Source organism: Letharia lupina (assembly GCF_014066315.1).
Source record: "Letharia lupina isolate WasteWater1 chromosome Unknown contig_22, whole genome shotgun sequence".
Lineage (NCBI taxonomy): Eukaryota > Fungi > Ascomycota > Lecanoromycetes > Lecanorales > Parmeliaceae > Letharia > Letharia lupina.
This window is the reverse complement of record NW_023502991.1, coordinates 868362-890900: the sequence shown is the minus strand read 5'-3', so window position 1 is coordinate 890900 and position 22539 is coordinate 868362. Positions and strand designations below refer to the sequence as shown.

Below are 22539 nucleotides of genomic sequence, written 5' to 3'. Positions count from 1 at the left end.
AGATTGCATCACGAAGCTCTGATAGGTCGCTGAGCCCCCACGTGCACTAGTGTGGTACGGGTCTGACCGAGGGACCGAGTTTCATTCCATTTGCTTGAATTCATTCGCCTACTTACTTATCTATTCATCCTGAATTTGTCTGTGAGAGACTAGAGTTCTGCAGTTGGCAAATATACACGCATCAGTTATTCTCTCATCTGCTCTCTGCTGCCAACGTCTCTCCGACGTCTGGACCTCCATGTCCCTAAGCCATGCCTCCGTTGGCCCGGAGAATCTGACCGCTGATCCATGAACTCGAGCCACTGCTCAACCAGACAATCGCCTCCGCGATCTCCTCCGGCTTCCCAATGCGACCCATAGGACTGAATCCCGCGATCATCTTCAACATCTGCTCCGTCTTGCCCCTGTAGAAGAGCTCCGTGCCGGTGGGGCCAGGGGACACGGCATTGACCGAGATGCCCTTGGGCGCAAGATCCTTGCACATGACGCGGGTCATCTGCTCGATGGCACCTTTGGTGGAGTTGTAGAGGAGGTATGGCGCTTGAACTGTGGTGGCGGTGCATTGAGTGGTGGAGATGAGTACGATGTGAGAACCCTCAGGCATGTGGGGTGCTGCTTTCTTCGGGGGCGTTAGCTTTCACAGCCGTGGAAGAGGGGATTAGGGCGGCTGACCTGGCAGAGGAAGTAAGGACCCTTGACATTGAGGTGGTAGCTCTTGTCAAAGTCTGCCTCCGTCGTGGCCTCGAGGTTCTTCAAGAGCATGATACCAGCACACGGAATCACAATGTCGATTTTGCCGAATTTGTTCACAGTCTCGGAAACCATACGCTCAATGTCCGGGATGCTGCCGGCATCACCTTGAATGAGTAGGGATTGCTCATGGCCAATTTGCTTGGCAATATCCTCGGCTGCGCTGGAGTCTGAAGAGTAGTTGATGGCGACATTGGCACCAGACTTGGCGAGGAGCAGAGAGGTAGCGGCTCCAATGCCCTTGCTGCCGCCAGTAATGAGAGCGGTCTTACCAGCGAGTGGTCCAGACATCTTTTCGGCTGGATGGCAGTTTTTGGATAGGAGGGAAAGGTTCTGAAGCTTCTGTAACATACAAATGACTTCAAATGGAGCTGAGGCTTGAAGTGTTGTTGATTGAGAAGGAGGAGTGAGGATTAAAGCAACGAGTGATTGAAAAACCTGGTAAACTGATCTTCTTTATATATACACTGGCCTGTCCCGTTGCCTGTCGGTGTTTATAAAGGGTAGCGACTCGTATTCACGGTAAGAGCGAGCCACATGGTATGGGAGCTTCAGCTCCAGTAACGCCGTCAATTTAACTCCGGAAAACGGCACTACTACGGTCAATTTCTTCAGTCTTCCCGACGCGCGACAACGCTAGGTCGGAACCAGCGCGAGGAAACGGTCTTAATGATGATCTATCTCCATACTGTAGACGTCTGAGAACATCGAGTTATTCGGACGGTTCTTCTGGCCGATGATCAGCACCGCCTTGCAAAATCCGAAGACTTTCCATTAGGACCGAGGTGAGGACCGAGGTCAGAACATTGGTATTCTCTCAGCCTCCAACGTAGCGCCGTGCTTCCTCCTGGACACACGGTATTCTAGCTGGAGAATATTTCACCATGGTGTGGTGTAGTTGAGGGTGTGCGGATGTTTCGAATCCTTCTGAGGCTGGACAGAACAAAAGAGGAAATGCATGCGTCGAATACGAGGATGGCTGGTCCATCCCGTCGTCTTTCGTTACCAATCGGCGATAGCTTTTGTAATTGAAAGTCGTTAAGTTTCGAGGTTTTCGGAGCTTGGTGGCTTATCTGGTGATATACCGGTCTCAACCCGAGTTTCGACGATGTTCTCGAAGTTTGACTCCAAGATGTGCTGCGCGTTGGATATCGGCAAATACCTTTCAGGGTCTTTGCGATGGTGATGCAGATGCACGTGTTGCTGGTGCGATTGGGAAGATGACAAGTGTTTCAAAGGTTGCGCATTGATGTGAGCTACTGCAATAAAAAACTGCAGCAACGTGAGGACAATGGAGAGGTGCATGGTATGAGAAGAAGCTCAAAGACCAGGTCAAAGCAGATACTAGGAAAGACAGACATACATGGGTCATAAATAGAAAGCATTCTGTTCATGCGTTGCATGGAGAAATATGAGGCAGGCCTCAAACACTCCAGTCGAGTCATCGGGACGGCAGCAGAAAACCAGTCGTAGTAATGTTTCAAGATGTAACCCGAGGCTCATGCCTGGACGGTTTGGGGGAATTCAGAACCCAACCCAACGATAAGGTGAGGTTCTTTGCCATGCAGGCTTGTAAGGCGCTTCTGCCGGCTCGCCAAGAATGTTTCAAATCTCCAACGAACCATGTTACACTCGCAACAATAAACCCGGCAACCGAATTGATGGGATTTAGTACTCCCGTCGAGGGGATTTAGTGAAGTATGACGGACTCTGAGCCGTCGTATATCGATTATGAGACCTTCTTGGACCCAAACTTCTCACCTACGTCTTTCGCCAATTCGCTGGTCCTAGCCACGAACAACCCATCAGACACGCCCTTAGACCTCTCTACACCGCTTTCAAGAGTGTTGTTCGATGTGCAAGAAGTTGATACACATATCCACACTTTGACAACGAAATCCGCACTGCCATTACTTAATTACACAAAAGACCAGGACGATGCTGGCCAGCGGATTGTCAGCGAGGTCGAAGCTCAGGTAGCAAACCTCACAGATGGCTATCAACGGCTAGAAAGAGAAGTCATACAGCGGTACGAAGCTGCAGATGAGGTCCGCGTTGCCGTAGAAAGGCTATGGCAGACCGTGAAGATTGGCCGTGGGGTGGGAAGATGTCTACTGCTCGGGCGACAGCTTGAGGCTCAGATGGGTGAAGTTGGCACTGGGAGTGCAGCGAAGAAGGAAGACCACAGGGCCATGATACGGGCAGCGAATACGCTGCTTACTATTCGCCAATTGCTCGCCGCTTCTGGACCTGATGAAGAAGGCGAGCATTTGCTACGCATCAATCTCATTTCGAGTCTCCAAAGTGGCCTCCTCGCTTCTTCTGACAGCATTTTGCAGAATCGGGGGCAGCAGATCATCCGCGAGTTCTCCATGTCTTCGCTCGCTCCGTCGCCGAGCGGACCTGCAACTTATGCCCAATCCGAAGAGACGAAGGCCCGAACAATTTCCGCCCTCCTGACGCTCCACCTCCTCTCCCCGCAGCTTCTTCTGTCAGCCCTTCAGTCATACCTCCGCACATCTCTAACATCTTCTCTCGCCTCCATTGCCAGGGCTCTGGCTAATCTCCCAAATCTGGACCGGACCTTACTCGAAGTCTCTGCTCGTTGTCAAAACATCGTTGCCCTCGAGGCTTTGCTTGAGACCGTCAAAGCTCCTTCTCACCCAACGAAGGAGACTAAAAACGGTGGAGAGGAGCGATCAAATTTCCTGCGGCCTCTACTTGCAGCATTGGACACTTCGTCATTGCCATCGTACTTCTGGCGAAGTTTGGCCGAAGGACTTGCTGGGAGGGTGTCTGACCTGGTAGCCAGAGGAGGCGTGAATGCAAGAAGCTTGAGGACTCAGAGGGATAGGGTCAGAGAAAGTATCAGAGATTGCGTATTTAAAGGAAGTCAAGGACCTGGCGGCGCACGAGGAAGAGCAGGGGCATGGGAAAGAGAAGCTGCGGTGATGGTGGGAAGCGTAATTGGGGCTTTGGGGAGATGACGGATGAACTTTGATTTAATGTCTTCCCACAGTGAGCTGTTTGCTCAGTCGTTTTATCATGTACATCTTCGACAAGTACCAACATCATTGCTCACCACTAACCAGGTCTATAAATGGATTTAGGACCTAACGTCCATGGCGCTGTCGATCATCAACAGATCTATGGAACAAGGCGCTGAAGATCTCCGAGATTGGCTGCCGTTGAAAGCGCATCATCCTTGAAGCCAAGCGGAATCAAGCCTCTTGAAAGCACAAACGGCTAGGCAAGTGGGATGAAGGGGCTTTATCGATAGCGAATGGCGGGGTCAAGATGTCCACTTATACGAGCATGAGCGCGAACAGAGAGAGGTCTGCCAGCGAACAAGAAGCGCTGCGATACATTGCTTGGATGTACCTGAAGCCCTTGCAGAATGCAAGAGCAAGTTGACTTTGACTATATGGTCTAGCCTACATAGGCTGGCTGTCAGCAAATGAAGCCTGGTTCAGCCTGGTTGCATGCGTACCACTCGCTACCCTCTATTCTTCCTGCGTTTCCTTTGCACACCGCCGCAATGCATTGCCCTATTGCCGCCGAAAATTGCTCCGGATCTTGTGCATAAGACTGCCCCTCTCCCACTGTTTGATGTGGCCATCCCGCGGATCCCACTTTTGCAGAGCAGAGCATGCATCATACATGAAGAATGTATGCAAGCACATGAGCAACATGTAGAGTTTGAACTTTCGGTAATCCCACGGACGGAATCTTCTTTTCCCCTCTTGCTGTCGCTGCCTCATTGAGCTGAGCATCCGTCATCTTGTTCTGCCTGCCCTTTTTGGTATCTGATGCTTGATGCCTTTCCCAGTGAACAAGGGAACCGTAAGCACCCTATGTTTTAGGTACCGTAGACCTTTCTTGCACAGAGCCAGGGTTAGAGTTCCCCTAGATTCTCCCTAGAGTTCCCCTGCCACCGCCTAGCCCACAAGTTCCCTCTAGGTCGGTCTTCCTGCAGCCTCGATGGCGACTAGGACCCCGCGACGAACCTCTCCTGACCCTTCTTACAAGTTACCACTTCACTTCACCAATAAAACCATCTGGCCAATCTGAATCTTCATCTCTGTCATTCTTGGAAGTAGGCCTTGATGCCCGTACAGTCTGCATGTTTTAGCGTTCGATCCCACACTCCGTTCTGAAACAGCCTCTCCGCTCCTCTCCTGCTACTCTTATCGCTGCGTACCACTGCATCCTCCCCGCCACAATCTCAATGTACGAGGCAAAGAAGGCGATCTTTATACTGCAATAATACATATCGAATTCGGGGTGTTTGCTACACAACTGCGACAGGTACTGCAGCGTCAGCGTGCGCAGGTCGGCAGCATACCAACCTCGAGGCTGCGCTTGAGTTTCCGTCTCTTTTCCGTATTTCCAACCCTGTCAGGCCGGCGTCTCCATGAAATGACGCAAGCGCTCATCGACTTCTAGTCGCCTTCTACCAAACACACAGCACCTCTCTTTAGACTCAGAAAGGCCTTTTTCGTTCTACGCTCAGGCGAAGTCGGAGTGTTACCACAATGACCACCTTTGAGCCGGTCAACGTTGGCCTCGGCCTTTCGGACTACTCCACCGAAGCGACTACACCGACGACTCCTCGAGCCCCTATACCAAACCCTACTCGACCCACACCTCTCCCATCTTCCGAGGACTCGACGCGGTCCGCGCCAAATACGCCTACAACACTGAACTTTGGTGGAGTAAACGGGCAACGGCCATTACCCAGTTCGCCCTTTAGCAATTCTTTTCCAGTACAACATCAGCCTCTAGGCACGACAAGACCTGGGATTGCCAGTCGCGGCGATTCGAGTCGCTCGATTCAATCAACGGAATCCCAGGACATAGACATGGATGAATCAGACGAGGGCGATGGAGGGTCGGACGCCGACAGTATAGACTTGGAGACGGGCAGGCCATCCAAAAAGAAGAAGGGTCAGAGGTTTTTCTGCACCGAGTTTCCACCTTGCAAGTTGAGTTTCACACGGAGTGAACATCTCGCACGGCACATCAGGTATGTGTTCGTTCGATCAGGTACCTTAAGTTTGACTGAAAGTGGCAGGAAACATACCGGGGAACGACCTTTCCAATGTCACTGTTCGCGCAGATTCTCTCGTCTTGACAACCTGCGGCAGCATGCCCAAACGGTACATGTCAACGAAGAGATACCTGGCGACTCTCTGGCTGCTACTGGTACTCGCTTTCAACGCCAGATTCGAACTGATCGTGTGCGACCGCCGAGTGGGCGACCTCGCGCTGGCACTGCGAGTAGCCAAGGAAGCCACGGTCGAGGTCACGGCCGGAATCTGTCAACCTCTAGTATTGGATCCAATGCATCTACGATGGTCAGAGAGGACAGTCGACGAAGGCCACCTCCTTTGATGATGGCGAGTGATTCATCTGCGCGGAACAGGCTGAGCTTGGATACGCTACGAAGTCAAGCTTCAACGCCGCCTGGCCAGTATTCATTCTTAGTGGAACCATCTGAAGGTGCTAGCACCCCAACTTCGACCACTTATTCCAATGGACAGAATAGCCCGGGCTATGGCTCATCCTTGGGGTCACCCGTGTCCACTGTATCTCGAAGTGGTAATTTTTGGGACGGCAGGTCTCACACTCGAAGACTATCCGTACCATCTGGACCGGTCCAATTCCAGTCTCCTCAGAGTAATGCCTATTCTTCGCCTTTCCTCAGTCCTCTGGTTTCCTCCAGTGCTTCTACCTTTCCAAATGTTGGCAGTAGTTCGGGGAGTCCGACCAATGCGAATTACAACCCGTCACGCCGCGAAGCTGTATCAGCTGCCGAAGCCGAATGGAGAAGACGGACATGGCATCCTAGCACCTATACTTATACGAATTACTCTCGTCCAGCTACGAGTGGATTGAGCTACTACCAGACCCCGGATGCTCCTCGGCCTGCCTTTGCTCCACAAGCTGCTGCGGCTGCAAGTCAGCCACATCGACTACCCGGTATTGAAACGTTTGATCAGATGCCTCGTCGGCCTGCAACGCCCCATGCCAGCGCTTCAGGTCCTATGCAGATCGACCCTGCTATCAGACCGCCAATCTATCCAGGTCCATCAGTGCAGCCCAACTCTGGACCAAACGATAGGAGGGGCCACGCATCATGGGACATGTCTCTCCATCAGAATCTGACTAAACTTGACATAGCGAGTGGGACCCCACCTAACGATTCTGGTGCATGGTCCCAGCAGGCTGTTAATGAGCAAGTCTCAGTCGGCTCACAGACGGAACAGCACGCCCAGGCAGCCCCTGTTCTACATCAAGAATCGCAAAAGCGCGCTTCTGAGACTCCACACTACCCCAATCCTACCCCTGTTAGAGCGAAACGTCAAGGCTGGTATATCGGCCATGTAGGAGGAAGTCAGCAGCGAGCTTCACCTGGAGATTCCAGCAGTAGCGAAGGAGTCCCGACCACGCCCTCGTTCACAACTGCCGAACATCATCCTTCGATTGTCCACAGCAACGGTTACATTGAGTCTGCTCACCCTGGCGCTGCCATGCCAGCGCCTCACCACGTAAGTTCTGACGTTCAGTTGTCGTAAAGAAATTGCTTAACCATTTACGAAGGCTTATAATGCCGGAAACACACGACCTCCGACCTGGCCGCTACCGACCGGTGCGGACAGTTCTCACCACAACGGGCCAAAGGACACCCAGATGAGTGGGCTTGAAGTCCTTGTGGCTGTTGCCACCAGCGAGGAAAATGCTACTGCTACTCCTCGTTCCTGATCCTATCGCGAATTATGACTTCTCTTCGAAGGTCTGAATTATTATGTTCTTTCACCGATTCTGTCGGCTTTATGAAGTACACGACTTTGACGCTTTCTATGTTACAACGTTTCTGTCATGGAAGCATATGAGATACCCGTCAGAGAAGAGCGAATATGCATGGAGTTTATCGTCATTTGAGCGTCTGAGATTCTTTTTGAATACCATTTAGGAGGCATCAGCGGCGTGGATTTTTTTACCACTTACTGTCGTTTTCTGGCATTTCTGTCATAAATTTAGGCACGCGCTTCATTACTGCGGATACCAACGCTGGATCGCAGCGACATACGATTTTGGGCGCTTGATATTATGAATCGCTGAGCTCCCCCCCAGATAGCTACGTCCTCTACTCGCAATAATATCTTCTCCCCTTTACGAACCCAACTTGCAAGACCAGGAATATTCGGCACCGACTGTGGCCTGCCTATCATACATCTGTAACGTAGTAGTACTTGAGGATTTTCGCGACGCTATCGTAGAGAGTGACCCAGAATAACTCCGCTGCGATGCATTGACCGACCAAGCATGCCATGCTACCATAGCCATAGATTCGACTTCGCGATCGAGAACCCGTCCTGTAACAATGCGCTTCCGCCCTTCCTGTCAAGTGCCTCGTCATTCACGAAGTCGGTTTCCTCCGGTCTCCAGGCAGCGCCATCCCCTCGGGCATCGGTCTCGCCCCTTCCTTCGCCAGCTTTTCCAGCGTTTGCTTCTTATTGTGCTCCATCACTCGTCTCTGCTTGAAATACGTGACCTGTAAATCCCGACAACCGGTCAGCCACCCATCTCAACCCAAGACAGCTTAGCTCTTCCATGTCCATTTATTTCCCTTCCCCCCCCCATCCCTCCTCCTTTCCAGTCCCTTTTCCTCCCCCCTCCAAACCAGCATCACCAGTCAACATACCCAACTCGCGGCGCACTCCCTGTCCAACCCCTTCCCCTCACTCCCACACGCCCCCTCCGCCCGATCTTTCTCCCGTATGCCGTCGACGATGCCGTTGCGTTCCAGGCAGGCGAAGAAGTCGTCCCGGGCCCGCCAGCAGTGCGCGCGCGATTGCCGGTCCGGGGCTTCGAACGCGCCGTCCGGGGACGGGGTGGGGGAGGCGTGGGAGGGCGGGGGCGGGGTGGGGGTGGAGGAGGTGGTGAAGAGGCCCATTTGGTGGGTGGGTGGGAAGGGTGGTGCGGAGTGGGTGGTGGAGTGCGAGAGTGAAGGTGTTGGTGGTTGTTTTGAGTTGGGAAATTTAGGAGCTTTTGGAGGGCTGGCGCTAGCGTGCGGAATTTTTTGGGTTGTTTCTCCGCCGCCGCTAGGGGGGAGAGAGAGAGAGAGGGAGCTCAGGCTTCAATATTCATCCTCCTCATTCTGGAGACGAATCGTATTGCAAAGTTCTTTCGAGAACACAGCCTCACAAATTCTTCTCCTCCGCCCTTTTCCCCCATCCGAATCACCCTCTTCCAGTCAGTCCGAAAGCCCACACCACCACCACCACCGACGACGACGCCAACAACAACAACAACAACAAACAAACAATGCGACCACGATAACCAGCCACACCCACCTCTCCCACCCACCCATCCCATCCATCACCTCTCTCCCAACCAAACAACCCACACAACACAAAAATGCCGCGCCGGCCCCGGCACGCCCACTCGCCGCTGCGCATCCTCACGCAGATCGTGACGCTGCAGCTGCTCTACTACCTCTGCGTGACGGGCCTGCTGCTCTTCGCGGCGCTGACGGCCGGGCGGCCCTTCTCGCCGGACCTGGTGCTCGGCTGGCGCGGCCTGCGGGGGGACACGGCGGGCGGGTGGACGCTGGGCGTGTGTTGGCTCGGGGGCAGTCTGTGCGGGTGAGTCGGAGTTGGGGGGGTGCGATGTTTTGTGCTGTTCTGTTTTCCGTTTTTCTTTCTTTCACATGAAGAGATACACCCAACCTTTTTTCCACGGAGAAATCCTGGGGAGGGTTCGTCCCGTCCGAGCGTCGAGAGCGTTGTTCCCCGAACAGAATCATCTTCCCTCATCCCCCTCCCTCCCCCCCCCCCCCCCCCCTCCCTCACATACATACCTACATACCTCCCCCGCCAACCCATACCTCCCCCGCTAACCCATCCCCCCCCCCTCCAGCGTCATCCTCCTCGCCCTCGTCGTCGCGCGCTCCAAGCTCGTCCCCGACTTCGCCCTCACGCTGCACGCGGTCCACCTGCTCGCCACGTCGCTCTACTCGCGGTCCGTGCCGGCCAACGGGCTCTGGTGGGCCCTGCAGGCCGCGAGCGCCGGCCTCATGGTCGCGGGCGGGGTCTGGGGCTGTCGGTGGCGGGAGCTGCGGCCGATTTCGTTCGGTGGTGGTGGTGGTGGTGCTGGTGCTGGTGCTGGAGGGAAGGTGGGGGGGGACCCGGGGGGGGGAGGGGAGTATGAGATGCTTGCTACGGTGGAGGAGGGGGGTGGGGGGGAGGGAGAGGGGAGGGCGTGAGGAAGAGGAAAGGGTATCGGGCTTGGGGAAAAAAAGAGGATTCGTGTTGAGATACCCATCCCTTGAGTTGATTTTGGGCAAAACGTATAGAGTATACATGTTTGACTATCCAGACGCGGATGAATCAGATCAACGTCGAGAGGTATCATAGGTATGAAAATTACATTCTTGATGCATGCGTGAGCAGGAGCCGAACGTTCTATCGTAGGAGCCCGTCTCATCATGTTGTTGTTGAAAAAGGAGCAAATAGCATGGTAGCAGAGGTAATGCATCCCCGCAAACCCTTCGTAGGATACTTTCTCCCGTTCCCTTTTCCCTTTTTCCGTTGTCCATCCTCAAACCGTGATATCTTCTGCAATGCATGCAAGCCCCATTTCAAATAACACCCCCTCTTGAATAATACAGATTGTAACATTTCGATAGTGCGCTTCGATAGAATCGGCTGGCACGTGCCTCATGAATTCAAACTTCTCAATGCAATCCCGTTGACCATCACAATGTATCTGCCTCCTTTGTGATGATCTGCGATGCCTCATTATGTCTTGAATGCCCGATCCAGAACCTTCAACGCCCTCATATCTTCACCAAAACCCAGTTTGTCACTGGGAATGTCCTGCGGTCCACCTTCCTTCTTCACGGAACCACCGGGAGTTTTATCACCGGATCTGTCGCTCTTCGCATCTGCGTTTGGGCTGTTGTGGCTCTCGGTAGAAGTGCCGTTCATGATGGCGCCAATACTTGGGATCGTGCTTGCGCCATTTGTGCCGTTGGCGTGGGTTTGGACGGTCTCGGCAGCTTCCTGGAGCTGTGCATGAGCTCCAGGAGTTGACGTCCGGGAATGAAGGTTTGGTTGTGACTGTTGCTGTATCATCGGCGAAGAACCCATCAACCGCGGGTCGATAGGAGTGGACGACGAGGTAAGCTGCTGAGCCTGCTGCTGTTGACCGTTTGGCGGAGGTTGCGACATGTGTGGGGAAGGATGACGATATTGTGACTGTGACTGCTGCATACCATTCGCGGAGGTCCCATTGCGGCTGTGAATCTGTTGCGGAGGCGCAAGATTGCTGTCTGAGGGCGTGGGAGGATTGCGATTTTGATTTGGAGGGTACCTTGGATCATAGCCGTTGTAGATATCTTGAGGCGGCGCATACTTGTCCATGGGTCGCTGTTGTGGTGTTGTAGGAGGGCCTTGCCGTTGGTCGTAGCCAGACATATCAGGGTGCACAGAAGATGGCATCGAAGGGTATCTTCTTTGGTCGTACGCTTGGTAATGAGGGTCGTATGACTGCGTTGTGGGTGGAGGTTGTTGAGCTGATTGAGAGTTCTGAAGAGGTGAATGACCGTTGATCGGCGGTGGGGGTGCGTATACGGCACCACCTCCATTATACTGCTGGTAGCCATAATGTGGGCCCGCCTGTTGCACCGGAGGCGGAGGCGTCCAATTGTAACCATTGTAGTGTGGGGGCCATTGAGGAGGTCCTTGTCGAGCATATCCTGCCATCTGAGGGACAGTTGAGTATGGTGCGCTGACCATCGGCGATCGAGTCACGGCGGGGATATTTTGATGCTCATGAACGGTCGATTCGGGGTACATTCCCTTTTGTGGACGAATATGCCGCAATGCCGGATCGCTTGTAGGACTTGTGAGGCCTGAAGCAGATGGATGGGAGCGCGAGTAGTAGCTGATGAGATGGAGGTGATTGCCCGAGGAAGTCGTTATGCTGAAGGACTGCTTCATCAAGCCGTCTGGCTTGTATCGATACCCATCCGGTCCATCTTCTCCACCAATATCCAGATCGGAGTCACTACCGCGAGTGCTATCAGGAGTCTTTCCAGCTCTTGAGACGGCAGCCAAAGGCGGCCCAAAGCTGTTGCCACCACGTTTGCCCTCCATTTCCCGGTATGTAAGAAAGCTTCCAGACACCCTACTGGCACTCCAAGATTTCCCGTCGGTCCATCTTCGCATACCGGCTTCACGTTCATCCCAGACGAAGACAGAGCCAGACTTGATGGATTGGCGCTCTTTTTCAGACAATCTTCGCTGGACTCTAGGTAAAAGGCCCAGGCGACAGGCCTCGAATAGTATTATCGCATCTGCGGGGGTCCGCACGTGCCCGTTGTATGTTTCCATATCTAAGAAAGTAGAAATGGTGGGTATCGATGGGGCTGCCAGCCTTGGATTGGGTGGGTCCTCACAGGAGCGCCTTCGCTTTAGGGGTATCCCCCCTAGATTGGGACTTGTTCGCGAGGCTGCGAGGTGCGGTTTTGCATCGAGGTAAGCAAGCGGCCGGTGAAAACTGGCGGGGTCCATCAGTAGAGATTCTCTGTTGACTTTGTTGTGTATACAGCGGACATGAGGGTAGTAGAAGGTTGCGTCGCATGAGAAAAAGCAATGTGTAGGAAGAGAATATGGTTGCGCAGCGTCCAGTTGGGTAAGATATGTGGAAAGGGGGCATCCGGTGCATGAGATGTAACACAGGGCGGAAGATTTGGAAGTGGGCGAGGGTGTAGGATGTAGGATGTAAGGCGCAGGGAGGCAGTCGCAAAGCTTACCTTCAACGGACGGAGGTCAGATTAATCTTAAAGATTATTCGGCATAACAGTAATATATCTCGGACAGACCGTTGAATTATGATTAAGAAGAAGGGAGCCTTGGGTGAATAAGCTTCGACGAAACTCCACTTTGCGATACGGGCTTGAGGAAGAAATTTGTGTTCAGGTCGGTGTGGATGGTATGAGTGATGTTCCGGAGGGGCGTGGAGGAGGTGTGCAGAGCAAGAAGGAAGCCTGAGCGGCGCGGAGAGCCGTGGAAAAGGATCGGAGCTGAGAAGCTGATGAATGATGTGTGAGTGTGGTGTAGATGTTGTTGTTGGTGCAACTGGCACTGGTACTGGTACTGGTACCTTTACTGGTGTTGATGATGATGGTGATGATGATGATTCAGTTTGCATGGGTTGATAGCATGATGGAAGCTTTTTTTTTGAGTACCGCGCGTAAGTTTTTGGTTAGTAAGTTAGGTCAGTAGTTAGTAGTAGTGGTAAGGTAAGTTAGTGACGAAGGTTAGGATTTAGCATTTCCGAGCATGCCGCTTAAAAACTCTACCCAGCTGCTACCAGGTCTACCGAGTCCAATCAGAGACTACCCGTTTCTGCGTACGTTGGAGATATAATGAAGGAGGATGGTGAAACAGTCTTAAAGTATTGTGATTTAAAGTCGTCGGTAGGCTTTGCAACATGTAGAGTAATGATTATTGAATAATGTACTTATTATTAAAGGAAAAGCATCTCGCAACACTTTCCCTCATTCGTGAGAAGGTATGAGTGCAGTGCAGTGCAGGATCGAGATGCGAGAAGCGAGGGTGTTATTAAAACAGAAAGCCAAGGATTAAGTGAGATCCTTTACTGGAATGACACTCACCAAACCCCTTTTCAACCTTGATCAAACACCTATCAACTCCGAGCATCCAGCTGCCCATTTCGATTCTACACATCTGGCCCCTTTGTCACACACTCACTAACTCACACCCTCCACACTCTCTCCACACACCTCGCACCGACACACCGACACACCGACACACCCACCCCATATCACCCACACACATCCATCATATATGACGTCTCATTCCCCTTTTAATTGTGGTGCACGCCTTTACAATTCCATTTCTCTCTCTCAATCTCCCCGCCTCGCTTATGACTACTCCTACGCTGTTCCTGATTCTGTTAAAGCCAATTGCCAAACAGCGGCAGCGACGAGATCCGAGACATAGGATATGTATACGGTACTTAGTCGCTGATAGTACATGTTGATTAATGTATGACTGATAAGTATGGTCCGCCATGTGTGAGCCCTGCAAGTCTTTCTTTTTGCTTCGTTGGACCGCCTCGAGGCTCCGTGGCCTTTGGTCAACTTGTGGAGTAAGGTTAATCGACACGCCACGGAACCTTATATTTTACCGACGCTACCCCCCTGTCAAGAGCTGCTTTCTGCCGAGTGCATATCTTCTCCGCCAGTACTTTCTTTCTGCCAACTCCAAGGGTGCCATGCATGCATGCGGCCGACTTGGGAAGCAAGATCTTGGCCAACAACCCCTTGGCTTTTTGCTTCTCAAATGTTCATGGACCGAGCGGTTTAAGGTTTCAAAGTCCATCAATCAGATACGAGAAGAATGCAGGAAAAAGCAAAGTATATTAATATGCATGTTTCAACGGCGACGGACAGCGTGACAGCTGGGTTTCACACAATCCTCGTACTAGCCATACGGGAATCATGCTCCGTCTGACATTTGGCTTTTCTCTTCAAGCCACCTAAGCTTCATTCGCAACGCTGTAGCCGGCCTTACTTTCACTACCAATAATGATTACATGACCCCCCCCCCCAGAGAATACGACATCACCATAATCCCGTATGTAAAGTAATGAACCCACGAATCGGGCCAAACCCATCACGGACACCAAGTCTTGCGCGGTCTCGCAATTGGCAATCGCAAGGGCAAGGGCGATGGTGCAAATGCAGCAATTCAATAATAAGAATAATCATATTATATGCCGCCCGGGAATATGGAAGGTAACTTTTAGAGTACCGCCAAGCTTTTCTGCCGCTCAACCACACGATATGCATATCTTCCGTACCGTTATTTCTTGTCACTCCTTCTCACACTCCATGCAAAGCCGCGGCACGGTCTGCACCCACACCTTTTCCATCAACTTTGCCATCTGCGAGACAAGAAGAGTAACACTTGCGCGATGACTGCCAAGCTTCCAGTTCTGCAACACGAACTGCCGCAACGTTACCACTTTCCCCCTTAGTGGTGGCTTGCATGAGTCTCCGGTACCTAATACTCTAGTGGGCCACCCCTCGTGTTGGTCAGAAATGCCGAGGAGCAGGAGGCGCTTCTCCTCCGTAGGCGGATTTGTCGCCAACATTGTGCCCATTCCGCCTTGACATTTGGCGCCTTGGAGGCTCTACGAAGATCGAGATCTCAGCGCTGCGAGAGTCTAGACATGCATCCCGAGCGAAGCCGTCGTGACTCGTCTATGCGGAGAAGGTTCCGCAACCAAGCTCCTTCCCCTTTCCTGAGCAGTAGCACAGCGCCGGTGAAGTTTGAGACAATGGCAATATTATTGATCCATTGGGGAATGATGGAATGGAGACTGGAACTTTCAGACTGCGGTATTGGGTAAGGAGGTGGAGTTGTCGAAAGGCTAGATAGTAGACAGCTACCCATGTGCAAAAGATCAGCAATCACAACGACCATGGTAGCGGGGCCAGGGGACGACATCTTTGATGTTGCTGATTCCAGAAAGATAAGCCAATAGCCTATCGAAACCGAGTCCAAATCCGCCATGAGGAACGCTACCGTATCGACGGAGATCGGCATACCAGTCGAGATTGCCCTTCTCACTGGAAGGCGACACATCAGAATTCATTATGGTTTGACCAACCCCGCTTGCCGCTGAAAAGTTCAGACCATGGCTATGCATTGACTTCAAGAGTTGTTGTAGACGATGTTCACGCATTGACCCTCCAACTACTTCACATAGCTCAGGCAGTAAGAGGTCAAAACAGGCGACGGTTTTGTTTTGCGTTGGTTCAACACCATCCTCCGGTGATGACGGGAGCATGTAGAAAGGCTTGGTCTCCCGAGGATAGTCAGTCACAAACACCGGGCTGCCTTGGCCGAAGGTTGTAGAAATGAACTTCTCATGCTCCAGCTGTAAGCCAGTGATCCAGGATGGCTCGTACACAAACGTTGCTTTCCCTGACTCGACCGCATCCTCAAGGCGCTTGATTGCGTCTTCATAGGTAATTCGAGGCCAGGGTGATTGCATAAGCCCTTGCCAGCGTTTGCGAAGTAATTGTGAGAATTGCGTGCCTTCAGCGTCAGCAGACTTCGCTCCTCGATTGGCATGTAAGATCTCTTCCATGAAGCCCGCTTCCTGTAATTTGCCCACTAGATCTCGGATCATGTCTTCAACCAGATTCATGACATCTCTCAGGCTTTCGGTCCGTATTTCCGCTTCCAGCATCCAAAACTCAGCCACATGTCGCGGAGTGTCGCTTTTTTCTGCCCGAAATGTTGGAGACAATGTCCAGACTTTCTGATGCTCGTGTATGAAAGCTTCCAAGTGTAGCTGAGAAGAAACGGTCAGGAACTTTGGATCCCTGAACATTTCATCCTTCTCCCTCGCTGCAGCCTCAATCTCATCTTCCCCTCGGCTACTAGATGGCTTTGCAGATACCGTGAAGATCTCGCCGGCCCCCTCACAGTCGGACGAAGTTATGATGGGTGGCTGCACACGAACGAAATGCCGATCTCTAAAATAGCTAGCTAGGTGGTAGTCACACTCAGACCTCAACCGTGCGAGCAGTGCATTCACCGGAGTCCGCAGCCTAAGATGTGGAATCGTTCGGAGGTATTCGGCGCTATGGTATTTCTTTTGGATGGGATACTTCTGCGTGATTGAATTTGTCAGCGCCTCTACCCTGACACGAACGCAAAAGCCACAACGCAGGTACCGCAGATCAATTCAGGGTGGGTCGACTACCTCTGCATCCGTCGCACCGATGATGTTCACCGCCTTCGCCTTCAATTCATACGGTTGTTCCTTGTGCGGTGGAGCAGCCTGCCATGTACCCGTGATGGCCACTGAAGTCCCCGTGCCTAAGCTGTACAGTCCGAGCACCGTTAGTTTTGTGCTGCAGGGAGGGGAACAGAGTCACTGGACGTGCCCTTCAGCCAGTTGAGGATCTAGCACAGCTTGTAAGGAATATGCCGTAGACCCATCGCCGAGTTCAACGAATGAGCGTTGCTTCTGGTTTCGAATAGTTCTGATTGAGCCTTCCACTGTGATTACATGGCCGCCATGTCGTGGTGGAGTTGCCAGGATGGTGGCTACGTTGGGACTGGCCGTGGGAAAAGCAGACAGAGGCCGCATGCGCACATGAGTGGGAGGAAGTGTAATTGCCGGTCTTGAAAACAGAGGTGATAGGCGAACGCAACGCCATATCGTGAGCATCAGCCAGATTGAGATGTTCGCGTTGTTGGTGGATGCTGCAGGATGTCGTAGGAGTTCAGCGGTTGACAAATCTTGGTAGACCAGGGGGTGGAAGAGATTGGAGATTGGAGAATCGAGAACGAGTCGGAATGGAGGGCGAGGGAGCTAGTAAAAATCTCATGCAATATTTCATGCAGCCTTACGCGCATATGGATGAAGGAAGGTGAGGCGGCTGACGAACCTCGCTCGAACTGTCACACGTCAAGCTCAAAAGAGTGAAATATGCAAACTCCAACATATTGGAGGCATTGTTCTCATAATCTTGGAAGTGAACAAGAAGCATTTCATCATATGCCTGCTTGATATCCTACAGCTGACAAGCATCCGTTGGCAGCTATTGTTTCGTCAACTGCCGAAGGCTTTTCCATACAGTTTTCGGTACCAAGTCCGTTCCATTTTTTAATTTTAAGACGGCACATGTATATTCACCGCAGGAACTTTTGATTCATCTAATTACTTGCTGACCTTGCCCTAAAGTATTCAGATCTACCGACGTGAGTGGTAGATCATTAGACAGGAGCAGACGAGTAAAGTAGTTGGGACTTCATCTCATCGCCTGTGGGGAGAGATGACACAAAAGTCTATTTAGCGGCTGTCGGTACCCCCAACGCTGGAAGGGCCCAGGCCTTGTAGCCTTGAAAGCTTTGAACCCCTTTTCCATCCAACCTCGGAACTTGGACGAATAGAGGCAGCGTGAAGGAAACTGTGGCACCTGTAGGAATGATAGCGCCCATGCCCCCCCCCCCGAGAGCTCCAAAGAAAGCAAGTCGATCCCACCGATCTCGAGGGAAGCTGTTGGTCGGTTTCATCTGGCTAAATGACACACTGCAGGATCGTGGAACGGGGAAGACACCCTCCCGTGAATTTATCCAGATCCATCTTGCACTTAAGTCGCTCCATCCGCCATTCTCTCACCGCTATTGGGCAGCGGCAATGGAACGATCGCACTGCTATGATCTCATCACGACTGGGAAGAATCGAAATCGTCTGAGCTCTCGCGTATCGTGGCTTGAATTCATTTGGTCATGACAGATTCACATCTAATCCTAAGCATCCAGCCGTATCCTTGCGATTGGTCACATACCTCCCTTTCCATGGTAGTTCAGGCATTCCACGTCGGCCGAAACCATCCTCACACGGCACCCAGCCATAGAAGCAAATTAATGATCATGGCTACTTTTCCTTTTATCCGCTACAACTTCCACTTGTGCCATCTCATCTCATCTCATCTCTTCTTGTCTATACTGCGATCCTACATACACTCTTGGCCCTGACTCCAGTCCTGTTTGAATTCTATTGCTTGCACACCAGTTCCCCTCTTGCCGATTCCTTGCTCCCCCTACCCTTTTAGCGGATTGCCATCTCAATTTACACCCTCGATATCAGCTGTGTTTCTTCTCCCTGGAACATGCCTCAAGCAAAAGCAAAACCCTCAGAGATTGCTTCCGAGGCCAAGAAAACTTACACTCCTTACATTCAATCTCAGCTGCCGCAATTTCCTCCTGTATCCATTTCATATCCGGACTCATCCAAGTTTCATCTCAACCCACGAGCCGGCTATGGACACAAGCTTCGTGTAGCAGTCATTACTGGCGATCCGGTTGATGCAGCCTTGGACTGGGACGAATCAAACTTCAAAGCGAACGGATCTTCCAAGCAGCTGGGAGCAATACCCGTGGTCAGCATGGCCAACGAGAAACGGGCTGGAGGTGACTGGGAGTCTGGTCTCATAGCTCCAGAGGAATGCCTCTGCCGACGTTCGAACCTCGCCAAGGTTCTAACAACGCCTAGCCATACATCTGCCCAGGTCCCTCACTACCCAATTCGAACAACTGGTGGGATTTATTCTCCTCATGTCGGTACGCTGCTCTCCCGTACATGTTGCCCCGTTGACCTTTCATGCTGACGTATGAGTACAGTAGTCTTTCGCTCTGGAGCTGACAAAAACTACTCTATGTGGAAGGATTGGAAGGTCTTACCCATCATTTCCGTGGCACCAATTCGGCGCCCCAAACTTGACGAGTCTGGCGCAGATTACTCCTTCAGCCAAGAACGAGAGCTGATGAAAGAAAAAATGAGGACAGTACTCAGGATTGCTGCCCTGCGGCAGCATCCGGATCTATGCATTGGGTCTTTTGGTGTTGGTTTTGGATTTCGCAACCCAGCGGTCCAGGTAGCAAGCATGTGGAGAGAACTTCTCTTCTGCGAATCTGAATTCCAAGGAGCTTTCTCTAACATAGTTTTCGTCTTGGAGAGTGCCTCGAATGGTACTTCGAAAAGCGGCCTGACTGATCTTGAGGTCTTCAAAAGGGAGTTCGATCCCTCGAACGTTATCAAGACCAGCTTCAGATGAATACTCAGCATATGTGAGGTGGTGGACTCGCGTCTCTGGCCTGCAGCTGCTTCATAAACTGGCTAGAATCCACACTTCCATCCATCGTTGAAAGTGGTGACTCATTTTTGCGGACATAATACGCAAGATGCAATCGGGACAGACGGCATTATCCAAGATGCCGCCGAATATGCCCGCAAAACTCGACAACGCCATGAGACCCGTCGCTTATGTATTCAGCCGATGTTGCAATTGTGTGGGTGTGGCCCCTATGGCCGAGAATGTTCATCTCGGCCTCCGGCAGGAGAAGGCTGCTGTTCCAGATTCTACGCCACGACGAGAACGCAAAACTTTCCTGAACGCTCAGGCCACTTGACATATGGCCTCTTATCTGAGCATTGAAGTACACTGATCGAGCTTTCCTCGTTGATGTACAGAAGCGCTGATGTCTGATCTGAGTTGTACCAGGACCTGGTTATCCTCGGCTGGCTGCATACTTGGGGACCACCGAACCGGACCCAGGCCCAGGGTTTGAGTAGAACCTAGGGGCCTATGATTGGCAAAATTTGTGTGGCAGAAGATACTGTCCGCAAGTTGATTGGCTCTAGGAAGCGACACCATTCATGACCCAATCCACCATTGAGATTATGCTAGCCACTGCATCATAGTGCAGCAATTAGTGTAATTTAGAAGTTATGCACAAAGTAATGTGGCATCCACCCCAACATTCACGGGCCTTTATACTGCAAGGAGAGCTTCAAACCACAGATCCGCTAGTGTTTGAGGGGCTTTTCTTTAAGCAATTACAAATACCTTGCTGTAGCTAAAGGCGCTAATGTACGTCGCTCGATCTGGGACCGCAAAGTAGCTGAGGATGCTCGTGGGTAAAGTACCTAGTTGGCAGGAGCCACCGCAGTACTTTACATAGAGTAGATACCTTAGACCTTTCTCCCAGACATGATCATTTTGACAACCAAAATTCTTTCCTCTCACCTTTCAGCATTCCTTATCTATTTCCGAACCATTACCGAATACCTATGATATCACTCTGCGACAATTCAGCTTTCAAGAACCCAATCCCTGTGGCCTAGCAGTAGAGTACATCGGCCTCGGACTCACAACTGAGGAACTGGGGCGAATCCCCCCACGGAACGGCCTCCGATCTATCACAGACTCTCACGTGTTCCTTGTGTATATGGCTAGACCTTTCTTGGCTATCAACAACGACAAAATCACTACCTCGAGCGATGATCTATCGACTGCATATGCTGCTTTAACTATATCGCAAGAGGCATATCCTGGCCTACGCTTCCACATGCGCCACAGTGTGTTGGATATAATACACAAGGAGGTGGTAGATTGGCGCGACTCGAGCTGGACGTCTACGAACCTGCCTGGGAATAAGACGTGTGAGGATACTGTCCAACCTTGTACGGTTGCAGCCCCTAACGTTATGCTGATTCTAGTGGGTAGCCTTTGTTCTGTGTCTCTCTTCTTGGGACGCACGACAACCAACCGGACTGGCGAGCGATGACGATCTGTGGAAGCGTGTTCTTGCGTAGATAATCTCTGTGCAAATGCTTGCGCGAAGTTTCCCAACACCACAAAACATGGACACCCTGACATTGCCCCTTACCCGGTACCACAAAACGAATCAGAATGATGACAATTGGCTCAATACAAGACTTGTGAGCAGTTTGAGACAGCAGACGCAATGGAAGCATTCACCAGCATTTGGCCATCAGGCTCGCAACAATTCAACTGCGTCATTGTGGCCTGAGAGAGATGATGCGCTGTCACGAGAATCACTTCTAGCAGAACAAGTCTCACTCAACCGACGTTTGAGACAGAGAGAAGACGGAGCCGCCAAGGAGAGCATTGACACGAAACGGTGCCGTCATAGCGAGCTATCTGGAAAGGAGCCTGAACGACGTCGCTTTTTACCTTCACGCTACCGACGCCGCTTGAAGTCAGCTTCTCCACATCGAGTTCTAGCTGGGCTTTCTGGTCCCCAATCAGAGGCATTAAGCCCATGTGGTAGGGTCAAACAGAAGAACGTTCTCAAAGTGATGCGCGGCCTGCGAGTGCGAAATGTAAGTGATGATGGTCACCGTTGGTCATTAGAGCCCGTGTTGAGATCAGAAGACCATCCCGTTTTTGTTCAGCCTGTCAAGGAATTTGTCATGAAACGATGGAGAGTCTTTCGTTCGGGAAGGCGCAGCCGGTCGTCAATCTTTGCTTTGAGTGAAGGTACTGGGAAACGTCTGGATTATCAACGTGCTGCTTCTAGCATCTCCCGGGACTCGAGACAGCTAAGTCGACGTACCCAGATCACGACGATGATTCAGGGCAGTGGGATTTCCCTTGGACAGCAGGCTCCTGACAACGAAGCTCCATCGAGAGCATCAGCAGGAAGAGAACAAATCCTGACCAGTGCTGAGGCCTCACAGGATTCCACCAATCATGCTCAGACAACCACCAGATCAGAGCCGCTGATCGCGATTGAATGCTCAGACGAAGACCTGCCCATGGAAAGCACCGACTACCGTCCTTCTACAGAATTGGGTCCTCGCCCTTCTCTCCGATTCTCAGAATCAGGTCAAACAAGAAACAGGACGTCAACCTTGGGGACGACTATATACAATTCGCCGTTGATTGCAGAGGCTTCTCCCAATTCGAAGAAGCTCGAGAGCGATGGGAGGACCTCTTCTGGCACGTCAAGTTCAATGAGAGATCCAAATGAATTCCTGCACGGGGGAGAGATAGCCAGCGCGTCAGAATAGATTTACCAACCTACGTAAATGTAACCCCAATTCCTACAAAACCATACTAAACCATTCGGATAATTCCTACTGCGCTGCTTGAACCCCATCTAATCCAGGGATATTCTGCCCGTACGCAATTCTAGAATCGAGGACTATTTGCCACACCCGGCACCGTGGTACGAGGGCCGATCATATATTCGGTTGACAAGATTGGCAGACTCTCCTTATACCGTCGCTGATGGCTGGGATATAGCCAACCCAAGGCTCCCCCCAACATCACAAATACCGATGTTTCATATCCCATATATGGTTGGTATCGAATTGCAACACAATGCTTGCTAAAAAGGTTCTTACAAAAAGCATGTC

General features: G+C 51.7%; 9 protein-coding genes across 9 annotated transcripts; 5 read left to right on the top strand and 4 right to left on the bottom strand.

Annotated features, from left to right (window-relative positions):
• Nucleotides 1-244: 244 nt before the first annotated feature.
• Nucleotides 245-1101, bottom strand: HO133_005916 (uncharacterized protein; the record flags this gene model as incomplete). Its single annotated transcript, XM_037296820.1, has 2 exons — nucleotides 245-619; nucleotides 673-1101. The coding sequence occupies 2 exons, from the start codon at nucleotides 1099-1101 to the stop codon at nucleotides 245-247; spliced, it is 804 nt and encodes a 267-aa protein (XP_037148001.1).
• Nucleotides 1102-2450: 1349 nt separating this feature from the next.
• On the top strand, nucleotides 2451-3737 carry HO133_005915 (uncharacterized protein; the record flags this gene model as incomplete). The annotated part of the gene is made up of 1 exon (XM_037296819.1): nucleotides 2451-3737. One exon carries the CDS (start codon nucleotides 2451-2453, stop codon nucleotides 3735-3737), a length of 1287 nt encoding a protein of 428 aa, XP_037148000.1.
• A 1548-nt stretch (nucleotides 3738-5285) lies between these two features.
• Nucleotides 5286-7515, top strand: HO133_005914 (uncharacterized protein; the record flags this gene model as incomplete). Its single annotated transcript, XM_037296818.1, has 3 exons — nucleotides 5286-5776; nucleotides 5825-7301; nucleotides 7354-7515. 3 exons carry the CDS (start codon nucleotides 5286-5288, stop codon nucleotides 7513-7515), a joined length of 2130 nt encoding a protein of 709 aa, XP_037147999.1.
• A 658-nt stretch (nucleotides 7516-8173) lies between these two features.
• Nucleotides 8174-8710, bottom strand: HO133_005913 (uncharacterized protein; the record flags this gene model as incomplete). Its single annotated transcript, XM_037296817.1, has 2 exons — nucleotides 8174-8308; nucleotides 8459-8710. The coding sequence occupies 2 exons, from the start codon at nucleotides 8708-8710 to the stop codon at nucleotides 8174-8176; spliced, it is 387 nt and encodes a 128-aa protein (XP_037147998.1).
• A 464-nt stretch (nucleotides 8711-9174) lies between these two features.
• HO133_005912 (uncharacterized protein) lies at nucleotides 9175-10021 on the top strand (the record flags this gene model as incomplete). The annotated part of the gene is made up of 2 exons (XM_037296816.1): nucleotides 9175-9401; nucleotides 9676-10021. 2 exons carry the CDS (start codon nucleotides 9175-9177, stop codon nucleotides 10019-10021), a joined length of 573 nt encoding a protein of 190 aa, XP_037147997.1.
• A 535-nt stretch (nucleotides 10022-10556) lies between these two features.
• HO133_005911 (uncharacterized protein) lies at nucleotides 10557-12152 on the bottom strand (the record flags this gene model as incomplete). Its single annotated transcript, XM_037296815.1, has 1 exon — nucleotides 10557-12152. The coding sequence occupies one exon, from the start codon at nucleotides 12150-12152 to the stop codon at nucleotides 10557-10559; it is 1596 nt and encodes a 531-aa protein (XP_037147996.1).
• A 3103-nt stretch (nucleotides 12153-15255) lies between these two features.
• Nucleotides 15256-16956, bottom strand: HO133_005910 (uncharacterized protein; the record flags this gene model as incomplete). Its single annotated transcript, XM_037296814.1, has 3 exons — nucleotides 15256-16473; nucleotides 16567-16687; nucleotides 16751-16956. 3 exons carry the CDS (start codon nucleotides 16954-16956, stop codon nucleotides 15256-15258), a joined length of 1545 nt encoding a protein of 514 aa, XP_037147995.1.
• Nucleotides 16957-18484: 1528 nt separating this feature from the next.
• HO133_005909 (uncharacterized protein) lies at nucleotides 18485-19429 on the top strand (the record flags this gene model as incomplete). Its single annotated transcript, XM_037296813.1, has 2 exons — nucleotides 18485-18935; nucleotides 18996-19429. The coding sequence occupies 2 exons, from the start codon at nucleotides 18485-18487 to the stop codon at nucleotides 19427-19429; spliced, it is 885 nt and encodes a 294-aa protein (XP_037147994.1).
• A 1589-nt stretch (nucleotides 19430-21018) lies between these two features.
• On the top strand, nucleotides 21019-22191 carry HO133_005908 (uncharacterized protein; the record flags this gene model as incomplete). The annotated part of the gene is made up of 1 exon (XM_037296812.1): nucleotides 21019-22191. One exon carries the CDS (start codon nucleotides 21019-21021, stop codon nucleotides 22189-22191), a length of 1173 nt encoding a protein of 390 aa, XP_037147993.1.
• Between the last annotated feature and the right edge of the window lie 348 nt (nucleotides 22192-22539).